The 20,145-nt window shown below is 42.5% G+C and overlaps 1 protein-coding gene across 2 annotated transcripts in view; it reads right to left on the reverse strand.

The window, feature by feature from the left end:
• LOC134377893 (zinc finger protein 184) overlaps positions 1–17,777 on the reverse strand; it is a 944,311-nt gene extending 926,534 nt beyond the window's left edge. Inside the window, exons 1-5 of one of the 2 annotated variants that reach the window (XM_063096693.1) lie at positions 17,736–17,777; positions 11,786–12,260; positions 10,824–10,974; positions 9,485–10,293; positions 180–1,602 (exon numbers count right to left, since the gene is read on the reverse strand). In XM_063096693.1, coding sequence (XP_062952763.1) covers positions 9,518–10,293; positions 10,824–10,974; positions 11,786–12,166 — 1,308 coding nt within the window. In that variant the 5' untranslated portion in view covers positions 12,167–12,260; positions 17,736–17,777 and the 3' untranslated portion in view covers positions 180–1,602; positions 9,485–9,517. Of the gene's footprint in view, positions 1–179; positions 1,603–9,484; positions 10,294–10,823; positions 10,975–11,785; positions 12,261–17,735 lie in introns of those variants that run through there. The other variant, XM_063096687.1, reaches the window with a different exon arrangement.
• Positions 17,778–20,145: the final 2,368 nt, after the last annotated feature.

The following is a 20,145-nucleotide window of genomic DNA, read 5'->3' on the forward strand; positions in this document are numbered from 1 at the left end:
AATATGCTGTACCCCACAAATATGTATGTTAAAATCAAAAGAATTAAAAAAAAATGTTTTAAAACTTTATTAGGTTTTCAGAAGAAGCAATCTCAAAAAAAGAAAAGAAAAGAAAAGAAAACTTTATTTAGGTAAATTTATACATTAGAAGAGGCCCCAACACCCTTTAGTAATCTGGCTGGCTCCAAGGAACTTCTGAGTTACCATAGATTTTGCAAGTCAAGACACACATATTTTGATCAAGTGTTTGTGTTCCTCACATTAAGGGATCTAATTAGGAATTATGATATTCAGTAACTGGATACAAAATTAACATCAGTCTGGTTTGTCCTTGTGCCTAAATATTTTGAAATAAGACCCAAGCTCAGGCTGAACCTTGTCCTCATTTTATACTGTAAAGTTCTTTCTTTACTGTGGTTTCATTCCCCTGCCATTCAGGGCAAATCCCAATATGGAACTTCTTGCCCACGTAGTTTCTGATGTTGGAAGTCAGAATTCAGAAGGAAGACTGTCAAATTCAACTGTCTGATAAAGTTTCCCTCCAGGATATATTTACCAAAGTACTCAGGTTAACTAAATCTCTGGCTATGCCGTGTGTATAAGTAGAATTTGTATTCCACGGTAAGGCCCGAATCAGTGTCAGTGCAGCCTCAAGGTCTGTTTTATTTATCATGTGACATTCAACACCTGTATGACGCACAGCCGGTTTAGTACCGGTTTTGACTACTGCTAGCAGTAAAATGCAGGTTCTGATAGAAGACGTCATTTGTTCTCAGTGTAGTAGGATGCCCTCCTGGTATGAGAATTAAGCGCTCACTTCCTGAACTCTCATCCATGATTCATCTACACTTATTCATGCTCTGCCTGAACGCTTTCCATCGGACTACCAATGAGGTTTTTTCCCTTGACTCTTTTTGGATGGGTTTTCTTATGCTTAGGAAGAGCTGAACTCTGGCCGAAGGCATTGCCACACCCCTCACACTGACAGGGCCTCTCCCCCACGCGGACCCTCTGGCGTTGGACGTGGTCGGAACCTCAGTTCAACGTTTCGTCGCACTCTTAAGGCCTGTGTCTCTACGCGCCGGTGCTGGACGAGTTTGCAGCTCTTGATGAAGTGCAGTCCTCGCACGCGGGCGGCCTGCTCTCAGTGCGGACACGCGGGGGAAGGAGCGGTCGGCGCTGCCCCACGCGCGGACGCTGCGGGGACGCGCTCCGGCGGGAGTCCTGGCTGCCGGCCGCGCATGCGTGAGCGCGAACCGCGGCGGAAGGCGCTGTCCAAGCTGCGGGAGCTCGGTCCGGTTGGAGCGCCTTCCTCCACTCGGCGCACTCGTACGGCTCTTCCTTGGTGCAGATGCTCAGGTGGATTCGGAGGTCCCAAAACTGGCTAGAACCCTTCCTACGCGCGCCACACTTGAACCTCTTTTTTCCATCGTGGCTTTGCCCACTCACTGCTTCTGTTGCATTTGAGGCTCTGAAAAACTTTTTTTCGAGGTCTGCATAGGATTATTTTTGGGGGTTCCACGTCTTCAGGTGTTTCCTGCTCTTAGGACAGCTCCTTTTTCTTGCTCTTTGTCTCCATATTTTAAACCTTGGATTCTTTATCTGAAATACAAAAGACATTTGTCAACCCTTCCCCATCCTGGGGGAGGAACAGGATGAATCAAGTGAAAAGTGTGGTGGGTTTGAGTGCTGGTAAATGCCTACAAGGGATCACTGCTGTACCCAGAGGGATATCTGCAGGACAGAGGGCGGGTCCTGGCAAGTAGGTTTGGTAATTGTTCAGACAGGAAGCGTAGAACTATCCGAAGGGCTGAAGAGCAACTATCATGAAGATGAGAAGAGGATGCTGGCATGGCCTTGGTACTTGGTAGATGTGGGAAAGGGACACATTGAATAGAATTTGGCATTTAAAGAGAAAATAAAGAATGCTGTAGGGTAGGACCTGGGCTGTGAACAGGAATGTGAGCGGTGGTCTGATGTGTCAGGAGAGGTACCAAGCAGTAGCGACCAATAGTTGTGGCAGATAAAAAAGGACGAAGAAGATAGCCTGTTGAGCATGATGAGGGAAGATTGCCAGGAAGGAAAGAATGGGGCAGGTTGACCAGATGGATTGGAGGACATCCAGAAACCCTCAACCATAGCAGCCAAGGAGAGGAAGAGGAGACCACAGGAGGACAGACTATACGGACAGCTAGTAGTCCTACAAACTCAGTAAGTTGTAAAAGGATTCAATAAGTTAACCGATGAACATGCTGTATAGCTCCACTAAGGGAATTGTAGACATTTTTGAGATAGTGAGAAAGAGGACACCTTTGATTCCTGTCAAAAATAAATCTTCAGCCTGGAAGGACCAGGGACGTGACCCAGTGTATACACTTGTGTGTTCTTCTACTCTAATGACTAATGTGAACCAGAAGCAGGCAGCAGGGAATTTGTGTTAAGAGAGGACAGAAAATATTCTGCTGAAGCTGAACACCAAATCATGGGGAGCCACTCCAGACCCTGACAGACCCCTTACTTTTGTTTTTTGTCTAAGGCTGTGGAGTTAACAAATAAGATTGACTTTTTGATTCCAGAACACTAACATGTATGTATAAAATCTCAATTTCAAAATTCAGGAACCATTCCAAGCTGTCATATTGGCTGCCAAATGTTACCTGGATATCCATGCTTACATGAGGTACATTAAATCTTCCCTTCAGCACAGATACAAGTCACTGCCCTGAAACAAGAAAACCACAAATTGCCTCGAGCAAATAAATGTTGTTGAGTCTATGACAGGGACAAAAAGGAATTAAAACAATATGGACATGGTTTGTTGATGATTTTTTTTGTCCACATCCTGGGCTTAAGGAAGCCCAAGAGTTGAGGAGGGGGATCCAGTTGGTTGAAAGGGAAGTAAAATGGTGTATAATAGTCTCACCTGGGGTAAAGGTCAATGGAAAAGCAGGTAGAATTGAGTCATTTATGATAATTTGGGCTTTGAGGTACAGATTGTTGGGGAGGTAAGTATATGCAAGTAGGATTTGTCAACCCAGGCATGAGGGCTAAAGCAGCTCCCGTTTTTCTTCTAGGGCCAGAGGACTGGGAGTAAGTGAAAGATTATGGCCAGGAAAAAGAGAATATAAGGTACTGGATATATAAAGCAGAGGTGGATCTGAGAAAAGATTAGAGAAGGGGCCCACCCCGTGGCTCACTCGGTAGAGTGCGGCGCTGGGAGCGCAGCAGCACTCCGCAGGTTCGGATCCTGTATAGGGATGGCTGGTGCGCTCACTGGCTGAGCGAGGTGCTGGCACACTAAGCCAAGGGTTACGATCCCCTTACCGGTCACACACACACACAAAAAAAAGATTAGAGAAGAAAATACAGTGACCAGCTTTTTTAAAAAATGAAACATATATAATAAGGGATTAGTATCTAAAATATAAAGAATTTCTACCCACAGATAAGGAAAAGTTAAAAAGCCCAAAAGAAAACGGGGCAAAGGATATGAATAAGAGATTTACAGAGAAGGTAATGTGAATGGCCAATAAACCCCTTAAAAGACGCATAATTTCATTAGTATTCAGGAGTTAAATATAAAAACAAGATACCATTATACACCTAACAGCTTGGCAAATATTTAAACGTTTGAAAATATAAATATGGGCAATGATATGGGATAACAACCATACTGTGCTGTTGGGAATGTAAACTGGCACAGACAATTTGGAGGTAGTTTAGTAGTATTCAAATGTTAAATGCACATATGATATTCTAATTCTGTCATTTCCCACTGTCTTTGAGAACTGGGATTGTTGACACAGGAGAATAGTGTGGGAGGCAGCCTCTAAGATGCCCCCCAGTGATCTCACTTCCCAGTATTCAAGGCCTTGTATTATCCCCTCCCTTTAAATGACTTGCTTCTAACCAATAGAATACAGCAATGTTGAGTGGATGTCACTTCTATGATTAGGTTACAAAAAACTGTGACTTCTGTCCTGCGAGCAGATGCTCTCCCTTGGGGGTTTTGATGAAACAAGCTATCATGATAAAGAGGCCCATGTGACAAGGAACTGAAGGTTGCCTCTTGCGAACAGCCACCAAGTAACTGAAGCCCTCAGTCCAAGAACCCTCAAGGAACTGAATTCTACCAACAACCATGTGAACTTGGGAGGAGATCCTTCCCAGTTAAGCCCTCAGGTGGGATGCTACTAGCCCTGACTAACACCTTGATTTCAGTCTTGAGAGACTCTGAAGCAGAGTACCCAGCTGAGCCACACTTGGATTCCTAACCCACGGAAAACAGATGTTTTAAATTGCTCAGTTTTGAGATAATTCGTTACACAGAAATAGATAACTACAAGAGGAAATGCAAATGTGAGAAAAGTAAAAACTATATAGTCCTGAATTGGAAAATCAGATAGACAGACAGACATGCACACACACACTTACACTAGGTTACTTCAAAAAGTTCGTGGAAAAACATAATTAAAAGATAATATGAAACTTTCCATAAACTTTTTGAAGTACCCTCATATATACACACAGATATATATCTCCTACTTCTTTCTACTGAAAAGGCTTAGGAATAATAATCAGCTAAGCAAGGAGCCTCCCCTAGCACCCAATTTGTCATCTTGAAATTCCATTTCCCCCAAAATAAATCTGGGCTCCTGGGAGAAATGGTTGAATCTGGATATGAGGCAAGAAATGTATGACATGAGCCTGAAACATCTCGTCACAGAGTAAAGCAAGGAAGCACTTATGAGGATCTTGTGTCAGAAGGACTCAGGAGCCAACCTGAAGAGCTCCTCACATGAAGATGGAAACATTTGAAAACTAGTAAAGATAATGACAGCAATGGATTGAAACACTTCAGGTACGTTTATGTCCATGAGTTCATAATCATTCTTTTAAAAAAACAAATTGGTAACCATGGTAACCACAGAATACCATTGTACCATAGAATGCTGGAGAACTATGTATTTTGAAAACTGGTAAATAAAGGGAAACAATCAAGCATTTACCCTGCCTTTTTCCATATGAACTATACCACTTGGTAACCAAATAGATGACAAGGAAAATTTTGTTTTAATAAATGTATTCTTCTATAATAATTTTAAATTCTTATATTTATTTTAAAAAATTAAGAATTTATAAATTCTTCTTTTAATAAATGAGTGAAGAAATGATATAATTAAAAATATCAAAATTTTGTCATCCATTATGAATTAATAGATGGAGACACTGTTCATCAACAGCTGCTAACATCGCAAAAAGAAACCAGATATTCTTTCCTTCTAGAAGAACACACCACAATGCAGTGGTTTTGCCAGTAAAGGTTGAACCCAAATCTGATCAGTCCTCTAGATGAGTCACTTCACTCCTGTGAACTACCAATTTACAGGAAATACAGAAGACAGAGGAGGATGTTAAACTTCACCACAGAGATACATCCATCAAAATGCTGACTGTAAGCAACTGCAGGACGAACATTCCCTCCCCGCCACCGCCCACAACAAATACAATGCAGGGGCCGTGGGGGGAGGTGGAGGGAAACCTACAGACTAAAAGAGACAAGACGTATCAGCCAAGCACTCTTTGTAGACATCAGAGGGGATCCTGATTCAAACAAACGTTAAAAAATAAAAAATGAAGATGTTTATAAGAATTGGGAATTTAAATACTTACTGGATGTGTAATGATAAAAATAAGTATTAAATTTTTAGGTGATAAAGGTATTATGGCTATGTTTTTAAAAAGGGTTCTTATTTGTTAGAGATACATACTGAAATATTTACAGGTAAAATAATGTACCTGGCATTTGCTTCAAAATAACAAGGCAAGGGAAGAAGTGGATAGAGATGTGCATTAAAGACCAGTCATGAGTTGCTAACTGTTGAAGGTGGATGGGTATGTTAGGGTTCATTTTACTATTCTGCCAACTTCTATAAATGTTTTAAATTCTCTGCAATACAAACTTTTAAATATGCTATGGTCCTGCACTTACACTTGTGCTCGAGGAGGAAGGTACAAGACCTGTCACTGCAGTTTTGTTTCAAATAGTGAAAAAGAGGACACAACCTCAATGTCTAGCAATAGAATGCTAAATGAACTGCTTTCTCAATTCTGAGTAGGGTAGCAGTTAGAAAGAAATGTAGTACAGACTGACAGCATTAATACAATATTTTGTAGCTTCTGTGGGTACAGAAGGCAAATCAATGATCCAGCAGGCTTTGGCCTTATCTGAAATGGGGTCAAGACACACAGGGTGCCTCGAAGCCATGTAACCTTGGGTGAGTGACTTAACCTCTTCATGCCTGTTTCCCCCTGTTTAAAATGGAGTTGAAAATTATGTTTAGATGATGTTTCAGGAGCAAATGAGTTAATACATATTAATTGATTAGAATAGTGAAAGGAACAACATAAGAGCTCCAGAAGTACTTACCTATCATCATTGTCGTCACCGTCATTATTATATTATTATATTTATTTCTGAAATGCTGGCATTTACCCAGCCTTGGTTCATGGCTCCCCTGCACTGTGTGCCCCAGTCACTCCTGGGCTTTAGCCTAGAGACCAGTGTGCCACTGTGCTCCACCTCACTGGCCCTGGGACTAACCCTGGGCTGGGTCAAGCTTGGACCAAGACTCTCCCAATGCCCACGGACCATGGGTTGGGCAAATGCGACACCACTGACCCACTCTCAGCTCCACCACATGCAGACACTTGCCATGCCTCTATAGGTGGCTTGGAGGATATTTCAGTGCTTTGGGCCCATCCAGGGCAAAGAGGCAATGGGAGAGTTTCCCTTGCCTGCTCCTCAAACATTCCGGGACCTCCTGTTTAATACATGCCTGGCTCTTCCCTTCCAATTCCTAACCAGACCCTCCCCTCCCCACTCGACCCACAAATGGATTTACAGGCTTTCCCTGAATTGCCTTACCTCCTCAGATCTCTTTACTCACCCACCTCAACTTCATGTCTTTCCACAGGGGCACAGAGAGGTAACTTGTCCACAGTCACACAGCTAGATAGTAACAGCAGTGATGCTGTGCTACTAAGAAGCAGACTTAACTCTGTCTCCCATTCTCCCACCCCTCCACCTTGCCTGTCCTTCCTTCCCATCAGGCTCTGGCTGCCTGCAGAATCCCTGCACTTCCCAACTCTCACTCCCCAGCCTCTCACACCCAACCTCTAACGTCACATGGCCTTCCAGGATTCTATCCATTTCTTCCTCTTCTGTACCCACAGATGATCTGCTGCACCACCACCCCTCATGCTTTCAGGGCACAGCCACTCATTCAAAATAATTACTCAATGCTTGTTTATGTGGCATCATGTATGTTTTCTAGATGAAGAAGAAAAGAATAATAATTACCAGGTTGGAAAACAAAGATTCCAGGTACTTAATAGGAAAGAGCACCAGATGGAGAGTCTTGAATTCAGACCTTTGCCACCTCGGAGGCATGTGATGCTGAGCCATCCCTCCATCTCACCAGGCTCAGTTTACACAACGATAAAGGTGAATGGTAAATATCCATGCTCCCTCTTCTAGGGTGAGTGTGAGGATCATTTGAGAAACTCAGTGGTAAAGCTACTTTTATTCCATACCTTGGGGCCTTTGCACCCTTCTCCCAGATAGCATGCAGCGGACTCCCTCATCTCCTCCAAATCTTAGCTCGAGATCTCCTTTTCAACAAGGCCTCTCCTGACCACCCTCTGTAATGAAACCTCTCTCCTCCTTTATGCTGTTTCACTTTCATCTGTTTCTCAAGCACTTTTTTCACATTTTAATATACTATAAAATTTAGTCATTATGCTTATTGTTTTTCTCCCCCAGGAGAATGTAGATTCTGTTAAGGCAGAGGCCTTTGTCTAATCTGTTCACTGATGTGTCCCAAGCCCCTACAATGGTGTCTCCTGGCCCAAAGCAGGTGCTGAGTGGTGCTTGCTGATTGACTGAGTGCCCCTATGCACGGTCGAAACCTCCATTCTCTATGTCTCTTGGTGCTCTTCTGATAAGAGGTACTGAAAATCCTTCATGCTACTGCCAATGAGGCTGAATGCGAGCAAGTGGTGCCATCAGCTACTACAACACTTTTTCACTTAGATTGGGGAAACAGGATCTGAAAACAAATGAAATGTTCCCAACTTCTCTTTTCAATTTTCTCTTTACTACAGCCTTGCCCTATAAGGTCCTTTTTTCTTCCCCTGACTCTCCCCTGCCCCTCTCTTACCCATTAGGGAGGTCCTTCCTTCCTTTAATTTTTCTCCTTTATCCCTTTGGCCTCTTTTTGTGGCTGCTTTCTCCTTTTCTCTTTGCCTTTCTGAGTAGGTGAAAGAGAAAGTAGTTGTCTGAACACTGGGATAGGAGTTGCAGAGGGACCAAGCCAGGCTTCAGTGTTGAAGGAAATGTGGCACATAGTAGCACCATAGGTAAGGATGCCTCAACTGGGACCTTGTCCCTGTGACCTGAGCAGCTCAGAGAGTCCAAGAGAGGACTGGGGGTGAGGACTGGTGTGTTTGCAGTGTGCTGCTAAGCATGCAACAGCTCCTTTCCCTTCACCCTGGGAACTCAGGTGAGGAGCAGGAGGAAGGGGAGCAGGAGCTCTGTAGCAGCAGCTTTTATCCTAATGCAAACATTTGTAGGCACTATTTAGACTTCCTGGGTAAAGATTTGGCTGAGTTTGCCTGTACCAGAGCAGAGGACACTGCCTTGCTCCCCAAACCCACCTCACCTCACCTGCCCACTGCACCTTTCATATATTAGAAGACCAATGCCAACACTCAGTCTTGTCTGGGGACTTGATGTTCAAAGTGAGCTCCATGAACTAGCAGCATCAGTGTCACTTGAGAGCTTATTAAAATGCAGATTACTGGGCCACCTTCTGACTTTTTGAATTAGAATCTACATTTTTAACAAGATCCCAGCTGATTTTTAGGCACTCTAAAATTTGATAAGCACTACTCTAGATGATCTGAATTTAGCTCTGAATATCCTTTGAACTTACCCAACCTTTATTTTATTTTATTTTATTTTGTCTTTTTGTGACTGGTAAGGGGATCGCAACCCTTGGCTTGGTGTCGCCTGCACCGTGCTCAGCCAGTGAGTGCACCGGCCATGCCTATATAGGATCCGAACCCACGGCGGGAGCGCCGCTGCGCTCCCAAGCGCTGCACTCTCCTGAGTGCGCCACGGGGCTGGCCCCTTACCCAACCTTTAAAAAGTACACACAGATATTAGTCTTTCATAGTTGTTCAATATTCAGTATTACTCAAGAACAGCCCCTCCATACCAATTTATTTCCAGATAAGATTTGGTCTCTTTCAGGCAAATCATTAGAAATGAACCAAGGGACAGGGAATAAGGAGGCCTCAGCAGCCCCCACACCCACAGTCATCCACCCAGAAGACACCAGCACCTGGTTTATAAATAAGCTACTGATTCCAAAGCAGAATAAATTTGATAAAAACAGAATAAGCAAGTAGAAAATCTTACTTTCCAAGATGGCTCCTTTAGGAGTCCACGAAGTTAGTCCAGTTTGGCAACAGTATGGATTCTAAAATGCCTAATAAGGTTGCAGTGATGACTGAAGGCTTTCCCACACTCATCACACTCATACGGTCTCTCTCCAGTGTGGCTTCTCTGATGTTTTATAAGGAGTGTCCGCCTGCTAAAGCTTTTACTGCACTGACTGCACTGATAGGGTTTCTCACCAGTGTGGATTCGGAGATGCTGGAAAAGCCCTGCATTCTGACTGAAGGCTTTGCCACATTCATTACACTGATAGCGCCTCTCTCCAGTGTGTATCCTCTGATGCTGAACAAGATACGAGCTGAGGCGGAAAGCCTTCCCACACACTTCACATTCATATGGTTTTTCTCCTGTGTGGATTCTTCTGTGTCTAATGAGGCCATTGGTGGCACTGAAGGCTTTCCCACAGTCCTTACATTGATACGGTTTCTCTCCAGTGTGGCCCCGCTGATGCTCATTCAGGCCTGACCTCTGGCTGAAGGCTTTCCCACATTCTTCACATTCATACGGCTTCTCCCCAGTGTGGATTCTCTGGTGCTGAAGGAGGACTGAACTCTGAGTGAAGCTTTTCCCACATTTGTTGCACCTGTGACGTCTCTCTCTGGTGAGGTGTCCCCACTGCTTTTCTACCCTGCTCTTGTGTTTACAAGATTCTCTGTCCTTAGAATCCAGAGGAACATCTCTTTGGAGTCTGCTATTCCCAAAATGTTCCATTTCTTTTAAGACTTCTTGCTTTGATGCCAACTCTTGGTTTTCAGGTATAGTTTCACCCCCTGTAATAAAAAATGGACCAAACAATGTCATCTCTTTCCTTTACGAAAGAGTACAATCATACAATGGGAAAAGAAAGATTCTGTCAAACAGACATGTTTTAGGAATGCAAAACTGGAAGTGTTGAACAGGGATATTAAGGACAGCAGAGGAAGGGGTCATCAGCACTGCTGGAAAGGCTGCAAGGGATCACCCAGAGAAAGTGAGGTAGTGAGGTCCCAGAAAGGATGTACACAAGCAGGCACTATAGAATGTTTACTACAAGGCAGGAACCGTTCTAAGTGTTTTGTATAAATTAACTTATTAAATCCTCAAACAACTCTATGACTGAGGTGCTATGATTATTCCCATTTCACAGATGGATAAACTGAAGGTAAAGGGAGGTTACTTGACCTGCTCATTGTCACAGAGCTACCATGTAGCAGTACTTAAGTTCCAACTTTGGCAATTTGGCTCCAGAGTACACATTCATAACTATTACCCTCTACAGAGCAACCAGAGACCTTCTGAATGGGCCTAACAAAATCCTTACCTTTTTCTCGAAAATGGTGGAGGCCAAAAGATACATATTTGAGCTGTGTGACCATGGACTGAAGCTGGATGACTTTTGATTCCTGCTTGGACTTCAAATGTTCCACATCCTCTGAGAGCACTTCAGAATGTCCATGTTCATGATCTGGGGCCTGAGGGCAGGTAGGTATATTTGGTTTCATAACAAAAGGACTACAAAAGCCCAGGCTAGTACTCAATGAAAGAGATCACATGAAACCACATGAAACATTTTCTAGAGAAATGGCACAGTGGCTGGACCTGAGTATTACTGCACACCCAGAGCAGAAAGGGGAGGGCAAGAGTAACCCAATACGGTGTGGTGGCTTAAAATATGTCCACACGTTCTTTGATACTTCTTCCTGTAAAAGATGGAGTCTAATTCCCCTCCCCTTGAGTGTGGGCCACACTTGATGGCTCACTTCTACTGAATAAAAGGTGTGGCAGAAGTGATGACATACAACTTCAGTCATCAAAAGCACTGTGCCTTTTCGTGCCTTTTCTCTTCTCTCCCTGTCTCCTCTGTAGGAAGCCAGCTAATGTGTCAAGCATCTCTAGGGAGAGACCAACATGGCAAAGAACTAAGATCTCCTGCCAGAAGCCAGTGAGCAGCTGAGGCCGCTACCAACAACCATGTAAGGGAGCCATCTCGGAAGTGGATCCACCACCCTCAGTCATGTCATCAGGTGACTACAGTCTCAGCTGACATCTTCACTGCAACCTTATGACAGATCCTCCTAAGTAGCTCCCAAATTCCTGACTCACGAAAACTGTAAGATAATGCTTTTGTTTTTGTTTTTTAAATCTATTAAGGTTTAGGGCTAATTTGTTACATACCAACAGAGAAGTAGTACATGTATGTGGCTATCACCATCCAACTGGTGTCACCAAACTTCACCCTTCATTTAGTGTTCAGTGTCTAGAAGCCCATCTTCCTCCTCTCACCTGGCTTCCTGGCTCACTAAGATCTTGCTCCAGATCTTCAACCACAGCTACCGCTTCCTCCCCACTCGCCGGACGGTGCTCCCGTACCCAGGCCTGGAGCTCCTCTGGCAGGATGATCAGGAACTGTTCTAGCACCAGCAGCTCCAGGATCTGTTCCTTGGTGTGAGACTCTGGCCTCAGCCACTGGTAACAGAGTTCCCGGAGCCGGCTCAGAGCTTCTCGGGGACCAGGAGTCTCTTGGTAACAAAATTGCCTAAAAAGTTGGCGGGAGGCCTCCTGGCCAGAAAAGTTGCTCCCTCGGAGGCAGGTTTCTCTGTCCCACATAGGGTCTTCCTCCACTTTCACAATCTTAAGTCCATCCTGTTTCTCTGTTGATGCCATTCTGGGATTAACGTAGAAGGCTCACTCAGGTTTGGGGTGGAGGGATAACTGTGGTTTAAGATATCATGATTCAATTTTCTTTAGGTGGAAACACCTGATGATAGAACATTATGTATTAAAGGAAATAAATAAAGTAGTGGAAAAAAAGCCAAATATGGAAACAATGAACAGCATGCTATCATTTATGCTAATAAAAATATATATGGATATTTACATATATATGTTTAGAACTAAAAATAAGGTATGGCAGACTACATTAATGGCCTCAATTCCTCAGTCTTCTCTCTAGCCATGTACTTTGTAGTGCCCTCCCATTTTGATTCTGGCCTCAACCATGTGACTTGATTTGGCCAATTTCATATTAGCAAATGTGATATAAGCAGAGGCTTAAAAGTGCTTGTGTGATTGGGCTTGTTTAATCTTACCCTCTGAAATCGCCAGAAGAAGGATATACCCAGGCTAGCTTTCAGATGACAAGAGACATGCAGGACAGAGACAACTCACCCCAGTGGAGCAGATGAGACCACCATAGATCAGCTAACAGCCAGCTAACCACCAGACGTGTGAGTGGGCCTAGCCTAAGACATGCAGAGCTGCTTGGCCAACCCACAGCTGAGTGCAGATGTACAAATAAGCTCTGCCCAGCCCAGATCACCTGTGCCCCATAGACTCATGTGCTAAATAAATGTTTATTGCTATATGCCACTAAAGTTTTGGGGCTGTTTATTATACCACATCATTATGGCAACAGATAACTGATATAGAGGAGTAGATTCTGGGGAGGGGGGCTGGCTAATTGTGGGAAAAGAGAGAAAGGGAAATTTATTTTTCACTGAATGCCTTGTGTACTTTTTTCTGAGTTTTGTACCATTTGGAATATTAAAGTAATTAATCAAAAAAAACCAGATAGCTAGATAGTAAGATAGACAGTAGTGATTTAAAAGCCTGGTAGACGGGCTGAGCCCGTGGCGCACTCGGTAGAGTGCTGCGCTGGGAGCGCAGCAACGCTCCCGCCGCGGGTTCGGATCCTATATAGGAATGACCGGTGCACTCACTGGCTGAGTGCCGGTCACGAAAAAAAAAAAAAAAAACGACAAAAAAAAAAAAAAGCCTGGTAGACAGTCAATATATGGTAGTTCTAGGTGGAGAACAGGACATACAAAACTAGCTGTAATACAACAATGAGTGCTATAATAGAAGCCTCAACTGAATAGCTAGGGAACAAAGATTAGAGAAAAATAATTATTCTTAGGTAGGTAGCATTGAAAGAATGTGGCTTAGGAGCAAATACATTTGAATTAGGCAAAAATAATGAATAGGAATTTATCAGGCAGAGAAACGGTGATGGGAGGGGGATTCAAAATCACAGACCGAGCAAACAATCGGTATTTAAGGGTATCCACAGTGGCTCTAAGGACAGGCAGGAGGTCCTAAAGCCTCTAGATGAGAACTCAGTCTGGCTGATACCTTGATTTCAGCCTCATCAGACCCTAAGCCAAGAACCCAGATATGTTGTGCCAAACTTCTGACCTACAGAATTATGAGCTAATAAGTGGGTGTTGTTTTAAGTCACTAAACTGTGGTCATCTGTGACATAGCAATAGAAAACTAATACAAGCAAAATCCTGAAAAAAAACCCAACTATTCGTTCACTCAAAAACATGGGTGAATCTCACAGATAACAACATTGAATGTAAAAAGCCAGATGCAAAGAGTATGAATCCAATTATATGAAAGACAAAAACAGGCAGAACTAAACTATAGTGATAAAAGCCACAAAGTAGATACCTTTACTGGGGGATAATGAGTGGGACAGGGCATAAAGGAGGCTACCAGGATGACGTTAATGTTCTTTACTGATCTGGGTTATGGTACTTACATAAGTGTATCTACTTTGTAAAAATTCTCCAAATGTAAACATAAAATTTGTACACTTTACTAGAGATGTGATGTACTTCAATAAAATATTCAACAAAAATAAAACAATGATAGAAATGCCGTGTACAGCTTCCAGATCAGCAGAGGGGAGGTGAAATGAAATATAGAAAACTTTTTCAATAATAGATACTTAAAGATGTAATAAAACTACAAAATATGCAGGGAAATCCTAAAGGCACAAGGGAATGGTTCCTGCTCAGATGAGAAGGTTGAAAAGGAAGGGAATGGGCAAGGGGGACACAAAGGTCCCCAAATGTATCTGTAATGGTAATTTTTTCCAATATCTGAAGCAAATACAGAACAATGATAAGACTTTTTGGAAAACTTAAGACTGGGTGGCAGCACACGGGCATTTATTATAATATTGTTCTTACATCTGTAGATGTCTGAAATATTTTAACATTAAAAAATAATGAAATAAAGAACTTTTCAAAGCAAATAAAAAACAGAGAGAGAGAAAATGAACTGAGTCTACCTAACCTCAAAAGCCAGCTCCAGTTGCTAAATCTGTATTTTAGTCAAAGGCAGCACTATTTTTCTAGTAACAGTTTGTCGGGATATTGTCCGCACCTGACTCCATCTCTGTGGCCTTCAGAGCTCTGGCTTCAATAGTTACAATCTTTCCCGCACTGGTTACATAGCAACTAAGGCACAGCAAGGAAGGGAATACTATGGTTATATAAGACAAGGCCATGTGAAGCAAGTAAATCTTAGTCTCCTATGCCAACAGATTTGTTCCCTTTGGCATAGTTCCACCTTTGTCTCCAAGTCCCTTATAAACTCCCAGTTCCCCTCCAGGCTTTGCAGAGAAAGCAGCTGCACAGCACCTGGATTGATACCCACCCAATATTACCGTATGAAAGTCACCAATCAATAAACTTCTAGAATAATAATTTATGGAGTTGCTTGCCTTGTTTTTGCTCTCAAGATATCTTCTCAGTTTGGTGGACATTGTGACTTTGATTCACCTTCAGACACAGTCTCACAAACCTCTGACTGCAACCTTTCTAACTTATTGCAGGTGAATTGCAGAAAACTCTACAAATATTCATTTTCATGATCAGATCCAATCAACCACTTTTCATCTTCATTTCTAAACTACCACACCAGTTTAAGGCTCTTGGGTTTTTTTTAATATGGTGGATACATTTGGTGCCATTTATATTAACTATTCCTCATGTCCTGGCTCCTGGTTGTGTTCTAGATAGATGTGGCTGCCATTTACTCACTCATTTTAGTCAATAAGAAAGGGTTCATTGATCACCTTTGTGTAACATACCAGGTACTTTCTTAGGCATAGGGCTACCATGGTGAAAAAGACAGGACCCGTTTCTTTTTTACCAGAGCTTACATTTTAATGAGAAAGACAAATCAAAAATAGCAGCAGCAGCAACAAAAATAAGTAAGGAGACAAATAAAATAATTAGTAGTTGTGATAAGTACTTTGAGGAAAACAAAACAGGCACTGACTTATCAAAGAAATGGAGGACCTATTTGGATGGGGTGGTGGGAAGTGAGGTAACACTTAGGTTGAGCCCTTAAAAGCAAAAAGAGTAAGACACAAAGAGGAGGGGTAGGAGAAGGGAAGAGTGCTGCAGACTATTCAAAGGTCCTGAGGCAGGGCATGCTGTGGTGAAAAAAATGAAACGAGGCAGGAGCATCTGCAGCCGAGTGAGAAAAGAGTCACAACATATTAGCCTGGCAAGACAAGCAGGAGCCAGATCATGCAGGGCACAGGAGTTCGGATTTTGTAATTGCAATGGGAAACCACTGAAGGCTTTAAAGAAGGGAAGTGACCAGACAGGATTTATGTATTAAGAAGCTCTGTTACTGGATGGAGAATGAGCTGAGGAAATGAGGGTGGAGTTAAGAGTGGAAGTAGAAAAGGCAAGAGTTCCACTGTGCAGATAGCATGCCAGACTCTCAACTGCATTGACACAAGGAGAGGCACCAACGAAGACCAAAAAAAAAGAGGTCCTCTTTCTCCACAAAGCACATTCCAGAGGAATAGAAGCATCTGATTTACAGTAGCATTGGAGGACTTGATCACACCTGTCTCAGTACTGGACAGATCATCTAGGCAACCAATCAACAGAGGAACAGTTCATCTATCAGATGGAGAGAACAAATCTATAGTTATTAGAGGGGAGAGGGGAAAGGATGACAGGGAGAGATTGGATAAGGGGCATAAAGAATAAGTATGATTTGTAACAATGAATATGCTGATAAAAAAAAAAAAAGAAAAGGCAAGAGTTGAAAGCAGGGTGCGGGTGGAGCCTATTGCATTGAATCTGGAAAGACTTCCTGTTAGGGAAGATGTTACTGTATTCTTCAGACTAATTTAGCTCTGAAAAATACACACAAATGAAAGGAGAAACAGTTTAATAACTTTTGTAAAAGAGTTTCATCACTTCTCGGCCTTTTGGCTAAGATCAAATATAAAAGAGTTTCAGTCATTGGACAGACATGAGTGGAGCTGTGCTATGAGCTGAGAATACACAGCAGTTTATAGCTCACGGGGATACAATGTCAATACAATGAAATAAAGGCCATAATTTTGGAGGTGTGTACAAGGTATACTCCTGGAGGAAGTAGCAGAGCTCATTCTAAATTCAATATTCAGTTTCCATCCATTACCTGTTATCCACAAAGGAATTCATTTCACAAATATTTACAAAGTGCCTATATATATATGTAAGGCAGCAAACAAAGAGTGAAACAATTGCAGAGTTCGATTTGTCCCTATTTTCCTTCACTGAACTCAAAACAGGGCAGAAAGAGCATTAAGATGCATTTTCTCATTAGCTTCAGCATATTTAGCAACAACAAAGACATAATGTAAGATATAAAACACCTGTGTTGTAAAATAAATCCCAAAGAATAACCGATTACAATGACAAGAAAATAGAGTAATAACTTAAATACCATGAGGAAATGGGCAAATCCAAAAATGGAGATATTCTACAGGAGAACTGGCAGAGTCTCCTCTTCAACAAGGCAAGAGGATGAGAAGAGGGGAAGGAAAGGGTAGAATCGTTCTAGTTAAAAGAGGCAGCTACAGGCAATGAGTGGTCTATGATTAGATCCTATTTGATACAAACCAATTTCAAAAGACATATGTGGGACAACTGACGGGGCGATTAGAACACGATTTGAACACTAGGTGGTAGGTCATAATGTTCCTACACGTAGGTGGGAATGTTAATAATATCGTGGTTATATGGGAAATGTCCTTAATTTTTAGAAATGCATCAGGAACTATTTAGGGGGTGACAAGTAATGATGCTTGTATAATAATTAAAGAAAAATATATATGCGACAAATACTGCAAAATGTTAACATCTGTTAGATAAAATGCTGGGTACATAGGGAGCAAGACCCTCCGTGGGCCGCCCCTCCTCTACCTCCCGACCTCGGGCTCTGCCACGAAGCCCCGCCCCCTCCAGGGGTCTCTCCCACGACCCCCGCAGGGGCGGGGGTGTGGCCTCCTCCTGCTCCGCGGCGGCTTCAGGCCAGTGACGGTGTCTGGACAAAGGCAGAGGGCGGCCGAGGTCCCCTCCCCGCCTACTCCACGGCACGGACCTTAAATCTCCTGGGAGCCAGGCAGGTCCGACGAGAGGCCGAGACTCACCTCCGGGGACAGGACAGCTCCAGATCCGGTGGCGAGGGGCCAGCACCCCGACAACCGGTAACCCACAAAGGCCGGAAGTGCGTCAGCCGTTCTCAGCCCAGTGGCCGAAGCCCAGCAACTCTTTCCTTTCCAGGAGATTTCTCTCTAGGAATTCCGGAGGCTGCTGCGTCTTGGTGACTGTAATTGCAAAGCCTGGGGCCAGAAATCCCAGCCCACTGGTTGCAAGGCGGAGAAATCCCAGCGAGGATGTCTGTGTGGAGCTGCTCCCAGCATCTGAGTCAGACGGTCGTAGAGATGCAAAACAGAACAGGAAGGGACTGCATAGTTCCTCTACTTCTAGTACTGATCACCCATTCCCTCCCCAGTCTGTCTACTTCCTCTGGTCTCCTTGACACCACAATGGGGAGATGGTAGTGGTGGGGACGAGAATACAAAGTTGTTTTTGTTGTTATATTGGTATTTTTTTTTTTACTCTCAACTTCTGTCTTCTGGAATCCCAACATCTAGAAGGAGAAGAGCATGTAAACAATAACTACATAAAACCGACTTGCATGTGAAATGAAACAAAATAAAATAAATGTTTGTGAATCGATTAGAATAGTCCCTGGAACATAGTGAATACCCTGTCAGTATGTAGGAAATAAATGTAGTCATATGTATTAGGTCAAATTTGGGGCACAGAAGAGAGAATAATAATGGAGCAGAATAAAAAGCCAATAGTGTACACTGGGAAAGGAGCAAAGAAAAGGAATTTCTGGGAGAGGGAGTAGAATGTACAAAAGCAGGACTGGAAATTGGGCAGATCAGCGTGGCTAGAGAATGGGACTTGTGGGAGGAGGCACCAGCTCTTTCTTTTCCTGGATCTCTAACCAAGGAATGTGGGCAATATTATCAAATTTGCATCTAGAAATGTTATCCATGCAGCTGTAAGGAGGATAGACTGGAAGAAAGTGAGACTACAGGCAGGGAGACCAGTTAGGAGAGTACTGCAAGAATCCAGGGTAAAGGAAATGGATAAATTTCTGGACACATACAAACTACCCAGACTGAACCAAGAAGAAATAGAAAACCTGAACAGACCAATAACAAGCAACAAGATTGAAGTAGTAATCAGCAGTCTTCCAACAAAGAAAAACCCAGGACCTTATGGCTTTATGGTTGAATTCTATCAAATCTTTGAAGAGGAATTAATAACAATTCCCCTCAAACTATTCCAAAGAATTGAAACAGAAGCCATTCTCCCAAACTCATTCTATGAGGCCAGCATCACCCAGATACCAAAACCAGACAAAGATACAACACCAAAAAAAAAGAAAATCACAGGTCAATATCCTTGATGAACATAGACACAAAAATTCTTAACAAAATATTAGCAATCAGAATACACCAACACATCAAAAAAATTATACAACATGATCAAGTGGGATTATGGGATATGAGGATGGTTGAACATACAAAAGTCAATAAATGTGATACACCATATCAACAAAATCAAGGACAAAAATATGATTATCTCAGTAGATGCAGAAAAAGCATTAGACAATATTCAATATCCTGCATGATAAAGAATCAGCAAATTAGGGATAGAAGGATATTACCTCAACACGATAAAAGCCATATGTGAAAAACCAATTGCCAATATCATCCTGAATGGCAGTTTTTCCCTTAAGAACAGGAAAAGACAAGGATACCCACTCTTATTTAACAAATGTTAGAAGTACTAGCCAGAGCAATCAGGAAAGAGAAAGAAATAAAGGGCATCCAAATTGGAAACAATGAAATCAAACTGTCCCTGTTTATAGACAACATAGTCTTATATATAGAAAAACCTAAAGACTCTACCATAAAACTCTTAGAGCTGATTAACAATTTCAGTAATGTTGCAGGATACAAAATCAACACCCCAAAATCAGTAGTGTTTTTATACTGCAATAACAAACTAGCAGGAAAAGAAATCAAGAAAGCAAGCCCACTTACAATAGTAGCCGAAAAAACAATATACCTAGGAATCAATTTAGCCAAGATGAAAGATCGCTACAATGAGAACTACAAAACACTACTGAAAGAAATTAAAGAGGACATGAAAAAATGGAAAGACATACCATGCTCTTGTATTGGAAGAATTATCACTGTGAAAATGTCCATACTACCCAAAGCAATCTACATATTCAATGCAATCCCCACCAAAATACCAATGACATTCTTCACAGAAACAGAAATAACAATCCTAACATTCATATGGATCAACAAAAGACCCTGAATAGCAAAAGTAATCCTGAGGGGGAAAAAAAAAAAAGCCAGAAGCATAACACTACCCAACTTCAAATTATATTACAAAGCTATTATAACCAAAACAGCATGGTACTGGCATAAAAACAGACACTTAGACCAATGGAACAGAATAGAAAAC

This window comes from Cynocephalus volans, chromosome 5 (genome assembly GCF_027409185.1).
Source record: "Cynocephalus volans isolate mCynVol1 chromosome 5, mCynVol1.pri, whole genome shotgun sequence".
NCBI lineage: Eukaryota > Metazoa > Chordata > Mammalia > Dermoptera > Cynocephalidae > Cynocephalus > Cynocephalus volans.